The 17,943-nt window shown below is 43.4% G+C and overlaps 1 protein-coding gene across 1 annotated transcript in view; it reads left to right on the top strand.

The window, feature by feature from the left end:
- Nucleotides 1-1,019: 1,019 nt before the first annotated feature.
- The window catches only part of LOC119796139 (sodium-driven chloride bicarbonate exchanger-like), a 63,401-nt gene continuing 46,477 nt past the window's right edge, over nucleotides 1,020-17,943 (top strand). The window contains exon 1 of the mRNA XM_038304556.1: nucleotides 1,020-1,208. Coding sequence (XP_038160484.1) covers nucleotides 1,167-1,208 — 42 coding nt within the window. The 5' untranslated portion in view covers nucleotides 1,020-1,166. The remainder of the gene's footprint in view (nucleotides 1,209-17,943) is intronic.

Raw genomic sequence — 17,943 nt, 5'->3', positions numbered from 1 at the left:
AGAGACAAGGGAAAAACATATTTATTGAGAAGTTTTGTGGAGATTCCAGTGTTGCTCTGAACACTGCTCAACCGGAACTGAAAGGTGAGGGGAAGACACTGCGGTTAGTTCAGGTTCAGTGGGAGAATTGATTCTCGAACTTGAAGAGGAGAAATGGTTGGCAGACTAACGTTTCCAGAGATTAGGTAGACTCTTAGACTCCAGTAGGTGAGGAATGTGTTCCGGTGTTTGTCTCATACGGTGGAGGGCGGACAGGGTTACCCAGAATGCGGTTGCTTGTAGATGAACAGAGAAAGACTGACTGCCACTCAGATTTCCTGCGGTACTTGAACGGACTGTTGTGCAGATGAATCCCTTGCTCAGTGTGAAGCTCAAACATCTCCTCTGGGAAAAGTGGATCCAAACCTCTGGTTTGTTTCCTCAGCTCAGCTTGAAGCTTAGTTGATCCTTCCAGGGAGAGAAGGTCCAAAAAAATCCAGTTTGCAGGATGACTTCCTGCCGAGAGGTAAAGACAAAAAAAAAAAAAAAAATGTTAAGACTCAGGTTAACAAAAACTCATTTTGACTCAGCAAAACTTAGCTTGGCTAGAGTACCAAAAACTGGCTTCCAGGAGGGGAAGCAAAACGTCTTCAAACCTTGGAAACCAAGTCCAGTGGATTGTTTTTTAAACTTTTACGGAATTAATTAAAAATACTTATCATTTATAGAACATGATGTAATTATTTACATTATTTACATTTAAAGTATTTTCAGAAGTTTGTATTCTGAATGTGACCAGACTTTTCCTTTAAAAACATGTTTCTCTGGAAGTGTCTCTTTAACTGTTGCTAATTAATGTTTAACTTCTTTTTTTTTTAGAGCCTAATAAACTCAGCCGGAGCCTGAACTTCTTATCAGCAGCTCCTGTGCTTTGTTACCGGTAGCACCCCGCCCATTTTACCAGTGAGCTCTGTCATTGGTGAAACTGAAAAACATTCTGACATTCTATTGGCTCAGCGAACTGTCGCTCAGAAAGAGGCGGGGTTTACAGACAGAGATGTTATATTCCGGACAGCCGCGCAGTCGTGGCGGAGAGAAGAGGCTGAAGAGCCGGCTGGGGTAGGAAGCCGAACTTGGAGAATCCAGGGGAGGCTGAGAACAAAACCCCCCTCCCAGTTTTCCTGGTGATGGAGGACAGCATGGAGCAGATGAGGCCGCTCCTCACATCTGTAAGTCCCCCACATTCTCTCTCTCATCCAGGAGCCTGTTAGCTGGAGGCTAGCATCCATCCCCTCAGCCTGCTGGGGTCCAAAGAGGCGAACGGAACCGGGGCAGATATTGACCCGCTACCGAGTTCGGGTAAAGTCCGACCACTTCTGGGCCGCTTATGGTGTGTGTCAGACCGGGAGGAGATGTTCTAACCGGCGGGAAACAAAGGATGCGAATATAGCGCTTTGTTTTTAAAGGAGCACGTTGATGGCAGGAAGTGAGGAGAGTTCAGCGGACTCCGTTCAAAAAAACCTTAATTTAACCTTCACATTTAAACTGCTTCTGCTGTGAAAAGGGGAAAATTACATATTAAACAAATCTGACTCCTGTTACCGAGAACTTGTTATCGGCTTATAATACATCCACTTTATTTTACAGTTTCTCCTAAAATGACCCACTTTTTCTACCGATTTCGCCTGTCATTCCCAGATCAGAACCCACTCTTCCTTTAGATAAGGCAGACATTTTCCACAGAAAATGAGCGTTTTTCTTCACTTTATGGAGGATTTACTGTGGATTACACGTGATAAAAGCTAAAGGAAAAAGTTGTCGGAACACGTGGTGCTGATGTGGTCCACATGGAGCAGAAGGTCATCCTGATGGGGTCAGCAGGATGAACCTCTGATTCATTAGATGATGATGATGATGATGACAGCTGAACTCTTGGGTCAGTGGTTGTGATGTAAAGGAGGTGTTGTTGTTGTGTTTCCATGGTAACCTGTTGATTTACATCTCAAAGAGGGACACCTGTCTGTCCATGAATGGAGATCAGGTGATGGCAGAGGCAGCTTCTGTTGCTCTGAGGCCTGAGATCACGACATGAGATGAAACGTTGGTGCAGGAAAATGAAACACGAGTTGTTGAACCAGCTCCGGTTGTTTGACTGTGAAATTTCAGTTTCACCATGAAGCCAGGAGGCTGCAGCTGAGAGGCGGAGCAGAGGAAGGAGCTCAGCGCCGCTGGGTTTCCACGGATGGTTTTAGTTTCTCAGCCAGAAAGTCAGCAGGGCTTCAGGGGCGGAGCTAGATGGGGGGCCAGGGGTTGCCAGGGCCACCCTTAGCCAAGCATTAGCCACCCCTGCGTCCATCCCTACCATTTTTTAGACTTAGACAGACTTTATTATACGACGGAGTATTAGGGCCACACATGAAGAGAAAAAATATTTTTGCCATGACGAGATTAAACTCGACATGTCGACATTAAACTCGCCATTTCGAGAATAAAGTTGAAATGTCATGTTGAGTTTAATCTCGACGTGTCGACAATAAAGTTGAAATTAGTTCAAGAGAGCCAACCGCTGCACAGGATACATGCACAGAATCCAGAATCAGACATGCCTTGTGTAGATGATTTGGTCAAATTGTACTTTCTGTGATGATTATACAGTTATGCAGTTGCAGCACGTCAAAGACTACCTTCACTCTTAAAACGCAGACTGCAGCTGTGGAGCGCGGTTGCTCTTTTCTCCAAACTTTGGAATGTCGAGATTAAAGTCGCCACGATATATCAACTTTATTCTCGAAATGGCGAGTTTAAAGTCGACACGTCGACATTAAACTCAACATTTTGAGAATAAAGTTGAAATGTCATGTTGAGTTTAATCTCGACATTCCAAAGTTTGGAGAAAAGAGCAACCGCGCTCCACAGCTGCAGTCTGCGTTTTAAGAGTGGAGGTAGTCTTTGACGTGCTGCAACTGTATAGGATTCTGTGCATGTATCCTGTGCAGCGGTTGGCTCTCTTGAACTAATTTAAACTTTAAAGTCGACACGTCGAGATTAAACTCAACATGACATTTCAACTTTATTCTCGAAATGGAGAGTTTAATGTCGACATGTCGACTTTAAAGTCGACATGTCGAGTTTAATCTCGTCATGGCAAAAATATTTTTTCTCTCCATGTGTGGCCCTAATACTCCGTCGGATTATTATCATTTTGTACACACAGAGTGTGAATTAAAATAAACTTAATTTAGTACAGCTCTCAAAACTCTGCAAGTCGTCTAGGAATCTTCAGTGAGATTAGATATAACTATTTTAATAAACACTTATTAAATAATCAATTTATGTAGATATTAGTACTTGTAAATCTCAATTTTATGCAGAATGATTATTGATAAAAGTAGGTAATAGAAAAGATGTTCGCCCTGGAAGTCAAACATGAAAGAATTTTATCCAATATAACTTTCTGTCTAGAAAGGTTGTAGGAAAGTAGAGTTTATCTTTATTTATAAAATATGGATGTTGTGCTTGTTCCTGTTGGCATGGTGTAGATTGACCCTGAGGTTCTGGTGCCGATCTGCTTTCATCCACCCCTCAGTCTGCATTGGCTGGTCACCCTTATTAACATTTACTGGCTAAACCTCTGCTTCAGATGAAATTATTAATTCAGAGAAACCGTGTTTTTATTTGTTTGAAGGATATAAATATGGAGAGAAATATCAGCTGTGCTGCTGCCATCAACACCTTTGTTTCTAGATGTTGGAGCTTGGCCTGTTTTCCAGTGTAGTCCTGTTTCTCTGACTGTGACCAACTGGATGTGCTCTCTTCATCCTCCTTTTGTATCTATGCAAGTACGAACTTGTTTCCTCTCCAAGTCTGTTCTAGAGAAGAACCCAGGAAAGTCTGGACTCGGGGAGAACGGGAGCACGCATCATAAATCTGGGTCAATAGGAACAGCAGCGTACTGATGACATCATCACATTCAAAGTTCGTCTAGAGCGGCATTTCACCTCCTGTTATTAATAGTCTCTAGATAATAATACATAGTGACTTTTTTCATTTAGTGGGGGAATAATAATGAACGCAGTCAGATAAACACAAATAAAATGAATATTTTGCCAAATAAAACAATCAAACCTCCATCAGAATAGAGGTATTTCACATACAACTATGCAGAAGACGGGCTAACGTTAGCCATGGCCGCTGCAGACGGGCTAACGTTAGCCTCCGGTTACTCTTGGATCTCTGCTGGTTGCCCTTTCCTCTTAACATCTGATTTTTTTTAATATTATGCATTAAATCAGTAAATGGACCATATAGTGAAGCTTAAAGTATAGATATTCTCGCCTCAAATGATCTTAAAACGTACTTTTATTGAACAACAATAACAGAAAAGAGAACTTTTAACTAGGGTTGTCACGACACTAAACTTTTTAACTCGATACCGATACTAAGTAAAATATTCGGTACTCGATGTCATTTTCGATACAAGGATAAAAACAAAGACTCCCAAGATTCAGCAGACATTTTTTCATTAATAAACAAAATACAATAAATAGATAAATAAAGACAATAAACAATATTTTGAGGTTGTTTGCTGTGCACAATATTAAGCAAGCTAGATAAAAAAAAAATATTTATAAAATGAAGTGTCCCTTCCCTGGCTATGCTTTGCACACATAGTATTGACGCTAACCAAACCGGTTAAGAAACAAAAATAATTCTCAGCAGCTGCACCTCTTACAAAAAAAAGTGTGAAACTGAAAAGTGCGTAGAATTATTCAATCCCACAGTGTTCAGAAAGTGCATTGTCCTGTATTCTGCGCATTAGATGAATGACTGTTTAGGTGCCACTGGTGGTGGCACTGTATCGATACTTTGAAAATTAGTATTGTATCCGGATACAACGTTTCAGTATCGATACTTTTGACAACCCTACTTTTAACTTAATACTCTGAACTCTGTGAGCGCTAACCTGGAAGCTTCTGCTGCCGCAGTGCATGCTGGCACAGCTGTCAATCTGGGGAACGGACAAGTCTGCGCTGATGCATGCTGGGTAAAGAAGGAGGGGCCAGAACTACATCCAGGGACTTTATCCGTTTTTTGTCTTCTTGTCCGTGTGAATTGAAACGGTAGTAGCAGGCGAGGATGCACAAGTACACCGATTCAGATTCTGCCCGTGTCTGCTTCTGTCTCCTTGAACCCCAGTGGGCCTCAGCAGATGGCCGCTCACACTGAGCCTGGTTCTGCTGGAGGTTTCTTCCTGTTCAAAGGGAGTTTTTCCTCTCCACTGTCGCTACAAGCATGCTTAGTGTGAGGGATTGCTGAAGAGTCAATGAGTCGATGCAATCAGCTGGTTTTCCTTAGATAGAAAACTTTGAATCATCTGACTGGATGATCTGGTGAACTGGAAAGTGACCTGAGATGACAGGATGTGAATTGGAGCTATAGAAATAAACTGAATAGAATTGGATAAACTCTCCATTCTAGTAAAATTGCCTCCAGTTTTAGGTGTGAACACAAAGGTGACAGCACATGTTTACATCATCAGTGTGAATAATGGAGAGAGGAGAGCTGAGGCGTTTTAGTGAAATAAACAAAGATGAAAGGCTCGACTCCCGTCAGTATTTATGGTTTTTGACCAAATAAATGTTTCATTCTTTCGGTGTTTCTGCTCTTTGATTCAGGTTTCATGAATGTGCTCAAACTAGACGGTTTCCTTCTTTTGTTAAAAACTCGTTAGAAGCCTTTTTTCGCTTTGGGAGGAAGAGAAACACCTGCTGTAGGTTGAGGAATTGACTTTTAAAAGCGAATTGTTCGAGTTTAGAGCATCTTCCTGTCGGGTTGGACTGTTTGATTTTACACGGGAACATTTCCTCCTCCCTGCTGGGAAACCCAATCTGTCAAATAGTCAAACTTTTTTTTTACTTTGCCTTTACGCCGCCGAATATTCTCTGTCATGCAGGTCATAGTCATTCCAAAAAAAGTAAAAAACAATCCACTGGACTTTGTTTCCAAAGTTTGAAGACGTTTCTCTTCCATCCAGGAAGATTTTAATTTCAAAATGTCAGAAATAGCGTTGAGTTCCAGGTTTTATCCAGCAACAATTAAGGCCAACAATTCCCTTTAACGACCCTTTCAGAGACATAGACAGGTATGGGGCATTGCAGGTTAACAAAGAAGTCAAACGACCCCCATTCCAAAGGGGATCGTTTGGGGATTAGAGGATGTTTGGCTCAACCTGCTGCTGTGAAGCAGGATTCTCCACCATGAACAGAATCAACAATAAATCTGGATCCAGGCTCAGAATGAGCACCTTGATATGTGCTTGAGAATGGCTTAGTCTCCGGTTAAACCCAGGTTTAAAGCCTTGCAGGGCAGCCTAAAGCCCACTGCCAACATTAAGACAGAAAAAAGAAAGAAAATAACAAACCATCAGTTCAGGGGTTTGAGAAAATATGGGAATCAGGAAATATATCTATAAACCAAACTGAACGATTTTTGTTCTCTACTGAAAAAAACACTTTAGATTTTAAAGTGGAAAAATTTTCATATTTTTTTATTAAAAATTCAATGTATAACATGGATGCATAAAAACCTAATTTTATTTCGGTGTTAAATTCTTTTAAAAGTAACAGATTATGATCAAAAATGTCTCTGGACCTTTTCTGGTTGATGATTTTCTTTATTTGGACCCTGATGAGATATAAAACTCCTGTTATAAACCCTGGAACTCAACGCTATTTCTGACATTTTGAATTGAAAAAGCTTCCTGGATGGAAGAGAAACGTCTTCAAACTTGGAAACAAAGTCCAGAGGATTGATTTTAACTAGGGATGCACGATATTATCGGCCCCCTATCGGTATCGGCCTTAAAACTGAATATCGGACATCGGCCACCCCACCGATATTTAACCCGATATTTGATCAGCTTCTGAGTTTCTAAAGTCTAAAAAAAACAACAAAAAAAAAACACTACTTCTTCTTCTTCCTCAAAAACTTCTTTTTTACAGACTTAAAAACTTCTAAAGACGAGGGAAAAAATATTGATCCATTAAAATATCCCAATATCTTCATATGCTGATATATTGCCATTTAAAAACACCATATCAATCTCTTTGACTAATGAAATATTGCTATATGTCATCGTTATGCTACGAAATCCCCCGAAAATTCACCAAATGTTGCCATATTTTTATATGTTGATATATTGACGCGGTATCGATCTATTTTACTAACGAAATCTCACAAGAATTTGCAAAATATCACGAGAGTTTGTAACAGAACGATGAAATTTCACCAGATTTTGAAAGTAAAATGGATCGATACCGCGTTTTTAAAAATCTATTTGATATCAGCATATGAAAATATATTTGAGTATATTAATTTTCAAAGTGTCAGAAATGGATAACAAAACTGCTATTTTCAATGACTACTTATTTTTGTCCAGCTTTAACATCGGTATCGATATCGGTTATCGGCTACATGAGTTTTAAAATATCGGCATATTGGATATCGGCCAAAATCCTAATATCGTGCATCCCTAATTTTAACTTTAATTCAGCTTTGATCAGAAATAAATGTGAATATATGATTTGTCCCAATTTAATTTTTTATATCTCTGTGCACCTTCTTAAATTTATTTTCAAAATAAAACTATACATTTTCTCATAGATTTCTCATCTTGTTTTTATCCCAATTAATTATTCAACCATATCGGGAATGAACCGATCCAAAGTTTTTCACATCTGGTGGCAAAATGAACGTTGGATTGGAGCCGCCGGAGCAGAACGTTCTGGTGACTGAAGCTTTGTGCAGCTACAGCGTTTTCTCTGGTGGACCTCACAGCTGCTGGTTCCTGTAACCTGAGGAGCTGATTGCTGGTCTGATTACCGGTGCTGAGAGCTGTTGCTCTGATTGGGTCGGTTCTCCTGTGTCAGTGGTACCAAGAACAAACAGCGGAGCGTCTGCTGTCATCGGGTTACAGCCGGTGTTCTGTCAGATGAGCGTACTGGTCAGACCAGCAAATCCATATTCAATACCTGTTTATTCCTTTTGTTTAGTACAAAAAATATAATGTAACCTACCTCAACTGCCGTTTATCCCTTTAGGCATGTACAAAAAAACAATTTAATTCCTAACTTTTTGATATTTTTTAAAGCATATGGCGATCTGACCTTAAAGCTACAGTGTGTAATAATTACAGGGATATACAGTCAGAAATGTAATATATTATACATAACTATGTTATTTATCATCATCTACGAGCTCAGCCTCTTAACCTTAATATTTGCGTTGCCTTAGAATTCGTTATTTATAATTACATAGGAGCGGGACTCGCAGCCATGGAGGCAGACATCTTTGCGCTACGGCAGCGCAGAGCCAACAAACTAGCGATTGCGAGATCGTCAAAACGTCACAACGATGTAAAAAAAATAACGGGTATATTTATTATCTTAAGTCTACATGAAATCTATACCCTACACAGACTAATGAAATACTATCTGTAAAATTATCTATGTAAACAAACCTCATCACTTGAGAAGGTAGGTGATGCGGACGTCGTGGAAGACATTTTGTCCCGTAACGCTCGCCGTACTGTTGGGGGGGAGAAGCGGTGGGGGGGGGATGTTCATGTTGCTGCGGTCTGCAGTCTGACGGCTAGATGTCGCTGAAAATTACACACTGTAGCTTTAAAGGAAAAGTCAGGTCATCAGTGAATAATGACTTGAAAGTAATACTTTCCTGATGATTTAATGAATTTAGTATTAATCAGTAAAAAAATAAAAACAATAACTTTTGATCACTGAGTCTGGGAGCGGCCATTTTTGCCCAGATATAGTAGCCCCTCCCTCTTGCCATCTTCCAGCAGTGACGTCACGGTGCGGTAAGCCTAGCGCCATTCTCCCCGCTTTCCAAGCTAAATCAATGGGAACTACTAGACACATCTGCAATCAACAACAATTCTTGAAGATTTCCAGAGGACTTCAAAATTGAAATTCACCAGAGCTATAGTGAAACCGACAATGCCCACGTGCATGGCAGCTGGATGCTGGAATACATCGGGTAAAAGTGGAAAGAAAAGAGTTATTCCACCTTTCTGATTCCTGATCCTCCACGGACGGGTTGGTCGTTGGATCGCCAACTTGAAGAGGGAGGATTTGCCATCGAACTTCTGGCCAGAGAAAAAACCCGTAATATGTAGCCAACATTTGGAAGAAGAATGTTTTCAAGATGACTTGGATAATAGCGCGTTGTGACAAACACCAGATACAGCACTGGGACTTGATCAACAGCCGATACCGCACCGTGACGTCACTGACCAGTAGGTGGCAGTAGTGTTCTTTGACAAACATGGATGCCTCCAGTAAAGCACATTCACATGAAAATTACTCTGAATTAAAAACACTGATCATTTATTGAACAGGATGGAATCATTTCAGATTTAAAGAACTTTCAGAAGTTTGAATTCTGAATCTGGTCGGACTTTTTTTGTTTTTTTGTACATGACTAAAGGGATACATGCATATCGGGATAGTTTAAAGTCGTAGTGAAGTCATATTTAAATGTCGATCATTCTGGCTTAAACATGTATATAAATGTATGGACGTCCTGAGTAGGGCTGGGTATATAAGAGAAGCCTCATGAGACGTGGCACAGCAGACATGCATCTGCTGCATTATCTTCCAGCACAAACCATATTTGCAGCGTTGTCTGTAACTACAGGGTGTTTGCTGGTCAGCCCCATTTGTTAATGTCTTCAATCAACCTATTGGCTTTATTTGCAGCTGTCTGGCTTGAAGTCATCTTGGTCTGTAGCACGAGATGCGAGGCGCCATTCATTATCAATGTAGAGAGAAGTCAACTTAATCTCACATATCCAGCACATTATCTTTAGCTGTTTTAAATCCAAGATGGTTCCAAACACCAGACTTCAGTCGGGACAGCTTCCTGAACGATGTTACTTGGGTCGGCATTTGCACACGCCTGCTTATTTAAATGCGAACGTCACGTGCGTCACTATAAAACTAAGCGATCTCATACCTACACATTGATTTTGCGTCCTCTTCCACAACATCCTCGTCCCCGCTTTCCTCCTCTAAATAAAAAATGGATGACGGAGGAGACTCATCCACGACCTCCGACACTAAACTCTCCTCCTCTTGCATGTTTCCGCTGTCCATAGCGTTCCTTGACAGTGTTGTTTCTAAGTTACCAATTTAGTGCTTCTTGGTCCCAATGGAATTTCCCATTGGGAACCTGCTAGCACTAAGTTGCTAACTGGTTAGCAAGATGCTTCTAACAATCCGGCCACTACCAGAATTACTTGTGAACCTTCCACCACAACAATCCCGCCCCCTTGATAATCGACCAATCACATTCATTTTAGTCACTCATGTAAAGTCGGGCACCACTCGGGAGAATGAGGAAATGCAACGATTCGAACAGCCGCTTCCCTACGACTTTGAATTCTGAATATGACCGAACTTTTCCTTTTAATTATTTTGCACATGATTAAAGGGATACACGCCCGTTGGGGTAGTTTAAAGTCTATTTTTTATACAAAACCAAAGGGATAAACGCAAATCTGATGACTTGCACATGCGTATAGACTTTAGGTATGCTGGTCTGACAGAACACTGGTTCACTGGGGCCGTCCGCTGCCGGTGAACCAGTTTATAAAGTGAATGTAATCCGTTTATTGTATCACAATGGAGAAATTCCCTTTCTGCATTTAACCCATCCCTTTGGGGAGCAGCGGGCTGCCATTGGGTTGCGCCCGGGGAGCAGTGTGGGATTAAGGGTCTTGCTCAGGAACCCAGAGTGGGGATGGAACCGGGTACTTGCAACATTCCCAGAACACAAGCGCACTCCTCTACCCCACTAGGCCAACACTCTTCTACCCCACTAGGCCATCACTCTTCTACCCCACTAGGCCATCACTCCTCTACCCCACTAGGCCATCACTCCTCTACCCCACTAGGCCATCACTCCTCTACCCCACTAGGCCATCACTCCTCTACCCACTAGGCCATCACTCCTCTACCCCACTAGGCCATCACTCCTGTACCCCACTAGGCCATCACTCCTGTACCCCACTAGGCCATCACCCCCCCAGCCCACTAGGCCATCACTCCTCTACCCCACTAGGCATCACTCCTCTACCCCACTAGGCCATCACTCCTCTTCCCCACTAGGCCATCACTCCTCTACCCCACGCCATCACTCCTCTACCCCACTAGGCCATCACTCCTGTACCCCACTAGGCCATTAGTCCTGTACCCCACTAGGCCATTACTCCTCTACGCCATCACTCCTCTACCCCACTAGGCCATCACTCCTCTACCCCACTAGGCCAACACTCCTCTTACTTATTCCCCTGAACATCTAACAGCAGCTTCATCGCTCCAGTTTTTCATGTGTGGTTGTGGTTTAGATCACCAACCAACAGTAGGTCTAAAAGGAGTAGAGGCCCTGATCATTCAGCCTCCGCCGCCGTGCTTTTCAGCTCAATTGATGCAGAACTGGGTCAAAATGGAGCAGAACCAGAACAGATTAGAATTAAAACAAGGTCTGGAATAAAAGCCAGACTCTACTGTGGGTGGAGCCAGTAGGAAACGGGTCCAAACCCCGTTTCTCGTGGCCTCCTGGCTCTCTAACAGCAGGAACGTGTGATGGTTCTGACTCGTCCTCCTGAAGGTGGTGCCTTCATGGGTGGGGGACCGGCTGAAGCGATGTTTGATCTGTCATCTGTGGCATCTCCATGGAAACGAGGGGAAACGGCGTCCATTAAATCAAGCTCTGATCAAAGCAGCTGTGGGGCAGAGCTATCCTGCTCATTGTGAGCTGTTCACAAAGGTGGAAGTGGCTCCTCAGCTCCACAATCAAACCTCATTAATCAGAGTCCAGGATCCGGAACCAGGATCCAGTCCTGGAACCAGCTGCCGGTTCCTTCCCTCCATCACCGACCGAGACTCACAGGAAGATTCTTCCTTTTTCTGTAGAAACCTTTTTCAGAAGTTCTGACTCTGATATTTCTACAGAAAACTCTGAGGTTCTGGTGGGAACCAGAATCCTGCCGGGTGGTTCTGATCCGGTAGGATCAGGGTTAATGAAGTAAAGTCTGATCAGATGAGCGGAAAGGTGTGAAGCTGCTGCTGAGGCGTCCCTGCTGGCTGGGTTTGATGTCAGCTGACTCGTCTCCAGGCGTCCTTGGGTGTCTCAAGGTGTCCTTAGGTGTCCCCAGGCATCCTCGGGCGTCTCCAGGCGTCCTTAGGTGTCCCCAGGCATCCTCAGGCATTTCCAGGCATCTCCAGGCATCCTTGGGTGTCTCAAGGTGTCCCCAGGCATCCTCAGGCATCTCCAGGCATCCTTGGGTGTCTCAAGGTGTCTCCAGGCATCCTCTGGCATCTCCAAGCGTTGTTAGGTGTCCCCAGGCATCCTCGGGCATCTCTACGTGCCCTTAGGTGTCCCCAGTTATCTTCAGGCATCTGCAAGCGTCCTTAGGTGTCCCCAGGCATCGTCAGACGTCTCCAAGCGTCCTTAGGTGTCCCCAGACATCCTTGGGCATCTCCAAGCGTCCTTAGGTGTCCCCAGGCATCCTCGGGCGTCTCCAAGCGTCCTTAGGTGTCCCCAGGCATCCTCGGGCGTCTCCAAGCGTCCTTAGGTGTCCCTAGGCATCTTCAGGCGTCTTCAAGCGTCCTTAGGTGTCCTCAGGCATCTTCAGGCGTCTCCAAGCGTCCCCGGTCGTCCCATGTTTCTCCCATGAGCCGTTGGACCCCCCTGTGGGGACCGACCGGAACTGGAAGGATCAACATGAGTTCAGCCTGAGGTCAGAGGTTTTCTCCATCTGGTTCTGATCGGGCAGAATATAGAACCTTCCAGAACCAAACATGTCGTCTGCAGCGTCTCCTGGATGAGCTCTAACATGTTGAACGGAGCCTCCAGCATCTTCAGAACCAGTAAATCCCTAAATCCACTGGGATGGGATGAGAGTGGGCGGGTCCCTCTGCGCTCTGATTGGTCAGAAACCCTCCCGTCCTTCAGCGGATTGGAAGGAGAAACTGTTTCAACCTGAATATTTCTGAATATTTCAATGGGTCAGAACCAGATTCTGTAACCGGACCTGCTGGAGTCAGATGTCCTGTGACCCTTCTCTATCATTAGCCTCATTAACAATCATTTTATGATTAATTTGTTCCATTTCTTATCAGAAATGATGAAACGGACTCAGCGGTTTTACCCTCTGCTCTTTCAGACCAGCATACCCATAGTCATTACCTGTTTATTTCTTTAGTTTATCTCTTTAGTTTTTAGTTTATCCCTTTAGTTTTGTATGAAAAATAAGCTTTGAACTACCTCAATGGACGTGTATCCCTTTAGTCATACAAAAAGCTATTTAATTACTTACTTTAACTTAATTACGTACTTACTTAATGGATACACACCTGTTGAGGTAGTTTAAAGTCTATTTGTCATATAACACTAAAAGGATAAACGCATATTTGAAGTTTTGGCGTTCGTATTGAGTATAGGTGTGCTGGTCTGACAGAACAGCGGTCCTGCTCATTACTTCCGTTTTTCAGTTCTCCATCTCTAAATGACGACAGTGATGACTCATGATGTCACAGACATCAGCCCCGCCCACCCTTTCATCAGCAGAGGGCTGCATGATGATGATGATGCTGGTTAAAGAGAAACAACCTGTTGTTGTTCTGCTTCTAGAGGAGCTTCCTGACGACCCAGCAGGTTCATCCTCGTCTGTCTCTGAGGTCTCCAGCTTCCTGCAGGTTTCTCCTGAGGCCAGATCTCTGCTGATTACCTGCAGGCTCGGCAGAAGAAGATATCCCTGAGCTGGGCTCTGTGGCGCCCCCTTTGGGCAGCTGCTTGAAGTAGATTCTCTTCTCTTTTTTTTTTTTTCTTCCACCTCACTGGTTTTAAGCTGCAGTGACAACAAGCTGCTTCTAGAGATCCTGTCGGTTTATGGGATCAAATCTAGAAAGATCTGCTGAAAAACGAACGTGTTCTATCATGAGTTCTTGGAGGGAGTTTTCCGTCTCGGCTAGACCTTCCAACATGCTGCCTGAACCACAAACGGGTCGTTTTGTCCCTTTTCTTCTTGTTTTCCTCTCTATGTTTTGTACTCAGCTGACTTTTCATGCTGTCTCTAAAGGAATGAAAGATTTTTTCCAAGCACTAAGCTCACTTAGCTGATTGCTCCTTCCTGTGTTTCCAAAAAGGCCAAAGTAAATAACCCAGTCCTTCTTTTCACTGTAGACAAGCCATGATCTGCTTATCTGTTCTCCATTTTTCATTTGGATGAAATAATAGCTGCATGAATCATGACAGCAGACAAGATAGAGGAGAGCAGGAGGCGGGGTTACCAATCTACTCGCTCTGGAGAGCAGAGTTCGCTGCTTTTAGATGTTGTCTCCAAAGTCTCCAGGTAGCAGAAAAAAGTCTCTAGATTTGGCGCTAGGAGCTTTTTAGAAATCAAAGTGCTAGAGGGGTCTGAAAAGTGGCTAAATATAGCGACTAAAGCGCTAAGTTGGCAACACTGCTCTTTGCATGGTTTGTTTTCAAATGGTTTGCTGCTGTCTGTTTGGACCTTTCTGAACATGTGCAGCAAATGGACTGATCCAATATGGTGGACACTGAAGGGGGGGGCTGAGACACACTTAATATTATCAGCGTTCTGATGGCATTTTAGCCAAAGGATTTTGATCAAAAACATAATTAATGTGCAGAAATAAGGAATAGTTGTATTAACCTACATGGAAACAGAGTTTTATGGGGCCCCCAGGAACTTGGGGCCCTAGGCAGCTGCCTAGTATTGCCTAATGGTAAACCCCCCCCCCCCCCCCCCCCCCCCCCCCCCTTGTTCACGTCATCTTGTAAATGCTGTGATGCTTTTCAGAACCTGTTCTAGATCAGATCTATCTGTACTGGAAAAAATCTAAATCTAGATCAGTCATTTTTTCTAAATCAAGTGCATTTTTTCTAGAATTGAGGAGGTAAAAGAGACATTTTGCCAATAGAACAAGACAATTTACATTTAAAATAAGAAAACACAATTGCAGTGCCTTATTTCAAGTGCATATTCTCTAATTATCTTATTTTAAGAGAAAAAATACTCATTCCATTGGCAAACTACCTCATTTACCTACTTAGAATAAGGATAAATACACTTAATTTAAGAAATTTTTACATATTTCTAGATCGTTTTTGCAGTGTGTTAGTCATAGATCTACATCTCACATATTTTATTTATCTTTATTCAGTAACATAACAGATCCATATGAAGCTTCTGAGGTCAGCAGCTCCGTACTGCTGTCACCCATTTATTCCTACACAGATATAACCATGTGGATCGTGCATCTAGTCTTGTAGATCTATCAGTCAGAGGAGGTTTGAACAGCTCTGCATGCACCGGGCATGTTCTTCTTCGTACTTCCTGCTGTGAATTTTCCCACAGTTCCCGGTGTGTCTGCTGAACTCGGCTGCTGGCCAGATGTGAGTTTGTCTTTGGGGGGGTTTTCCTAATATGGAAGCAGCAGCAGCTCAGGCTGAAGATGCGTCTCTGAGGAATCCTGGGAGTCGATCTGAGGTCTTTGTTTGTGACGACGTTGAACTTTTTCAGTTTTCCAGCAGATCTGTGGCCTGAACTCTGACCTCATCTGCAGCAGTTTGTGTTTCTGTTACCAAAAAACGTTATTTCTAAATGTGTAAAAAATGAAACGATGGAAAAAAAAAAACCTTTAGATGAAATTAAAACATCACATCTTGGCGGAATTATTTTATTTTTAACCTCTCTGACACATGTGGATGGCGACTTTTACAATTTGACTTTCTTTGATAAATAAGAGGAAAATTTAGAGACCCCCAAAATAAAAACCCGCTGATCCGGGTTCTCTGTCAGACCGTACAGATCAGGGAAGCGTTCCTTGGTGAGAAAGGTTGTTAGAACATCAGTATTTTATTGTTTCTGAACAGCTGATAAGTCAGAACCTGAAACCAACTGAAACTGATGAAACGTGAACTTGGTCATTGACTGAACAAAGACAGAAACACAACTTTTATTAACATTTGCTTTACACAGAAACAAAGTCTCCTTTTGTACGGCTATCAGACAGTAAATGAGCAGCAGCTTAGCAGTGAAATGAACATTTTCTATTCAGTTTATTTCTATAGCTCCAATTCACATCATGACATCTCAGGTCACTTTCCAGTCCACCAGATCATCCAGTCAGATTGATTCAAAGTTTTCTATCTAAGGAAAACCAGCTGATTGCATCGACTCATTGACTCTTCAGCAATCCCTCACACTAAGCATGCTTGTAGCGACAGTGGAGAGGAAAAACTCCCTTTGAACAGGAAGAAACCTCCAGCAGAACCAGGCTCAGTGTGAGCGGCCATCTGCTGAGGCCCACTGGGGTTCAAGGAGACAGAAGCAGACATAGAAAAAGAAGCATAGATACAAAAGGCAACTGTCAACCAGCTCCACAGGCGGCCCCGTCCAGGAAACACACAGCCAGGCAGACGAGCTCTGAGCCAGCTCCCATGTCAGAGGATGAAGAGAGCACATCCAGTTAGTCACAGTCAGAGAAACAGGACTACACTGGAAAACAGGCCAAGCTCCAACATCTAGAAACAAAGGTGTTGATGGCAGCAGCACAGCTGATATTTCTCTCCAGGATGGAGTCACAGCCAAACAGGAACAGACCAGATGAAGCTACTCTGAGAAAAAGCAGAGAGAGCAGAACGTTAGAGATTGAACTAACAGATTCTGCAGAGTGGGAGAATAGAGATAGAATGAAGCAGAATGATGAAAAAGGGGTCCCTATGTCCTCCAGCAGTCTAAGCCTATAGCAGCAGAACAATAGAGATAGCTCAGGATAACCTGAGCCACTCTAACTAGAAGCTTTATCAAAATGGAAAGTTTTAAGCCTAGCCTTAAAAGTAGACAGGGTGTCTGCATTAAGCTTTGAACTCACCAGAACTAAAGAGAATTTAATTGGTTCTGATCTACAGGTGATAACTTCTCTCTTCAGTTTAAAGTCATCCAGAACGTTAGAGATGGAACAGATTCTACAGAGTGGGAGAATGGAGATAGAATGATGAAAAAAGGTCCTCCAGCATTTTAAGCCTATAGTAGCATCATCTGAGATCGTCATCTGTGAGCGGCCGACGTCCTCCCTAAGCTGAATCCAAACGGCAGAGAAGAAGAGGCGGACATGTCTGCCACCCGATGTGAGGCTGATGTGGAAAGCTACCTGGTGTGGTTCTACTGGTCCCATAAAAGTAAAATCAGTTTCCAGCCCGCCGCTGCTGTAAGTTAAATGGATGCATTTCTGCCCTGAACAAGATGGAGGAGCTGCACCAGCGAAGCTGCCTCCAGATAAGGAATATCTTTGGAGTAATGTCATGCTGCTATCTGTGACGTCGGTGTGTCTGAAGAACACGTGAAACCTCAGAATCATGTGCTCCTCCTGCTCTGGCTTGTTGTTCCTGATTAGAATTCCTGAGCTGGGGGGGGGGGGGGGGGGGGGGGGGGGGCTGGTATGAATGGTGAGGCTCCTGCAGGGAGGAGAAGGCTTTCCTCACCAGCCTCTGACTGGAATGGAAAACTGTTTACAGATGCAAAAACCCACAGCCAGTTCAGGCAAATCTGCTACAGAGAAACCTGAGCCTCCATCTTCCATCCATCCCTCTGCGACGCGTTTATCCAGCCTCTTCTTCCTGCGCCGCCGAGATTAAAATGCCTCTGGGCCGGGGTCAGAGGTCAGGAGACAATGGGTCCTGTTGGACTTGAATTACATGAGAGATTTAGAGCAACAAAGACGCAGCGGAGGGAGGGGCGGACTTTGACTTTATCAGGGTTCCGGTTTTCTTCAGTTTCTGGACCTTCTCTGGCGTTTTTAACCTTACCAATGGTGATAATTCTGCTTCCTTTCAAGTCAGTGAATGCATCACGCT

The sequence above is a fragment of the Cyprinodon tularosa genome, unplaced genomic scaffold (assembly GCF_016077235.1).
Source record: "Cyprinodon tularosa strain WSP-4 unplaced genomic scaffold, ASM1607723v1 ctg538, whole genome shotgun sequence".
In the NCBI taxonomy this organism is placed as follows: domain Eukaryota; kingdom Metazoa; phylum Chordata; class Actinopteri; order Cyprinodontiformes; family Cyprinodontidae; genus Cyprinodon; species Cyprinodon tularosa.
This window is presented reverse-complemented; position numbering and strand designations above follow the sequence as displayed.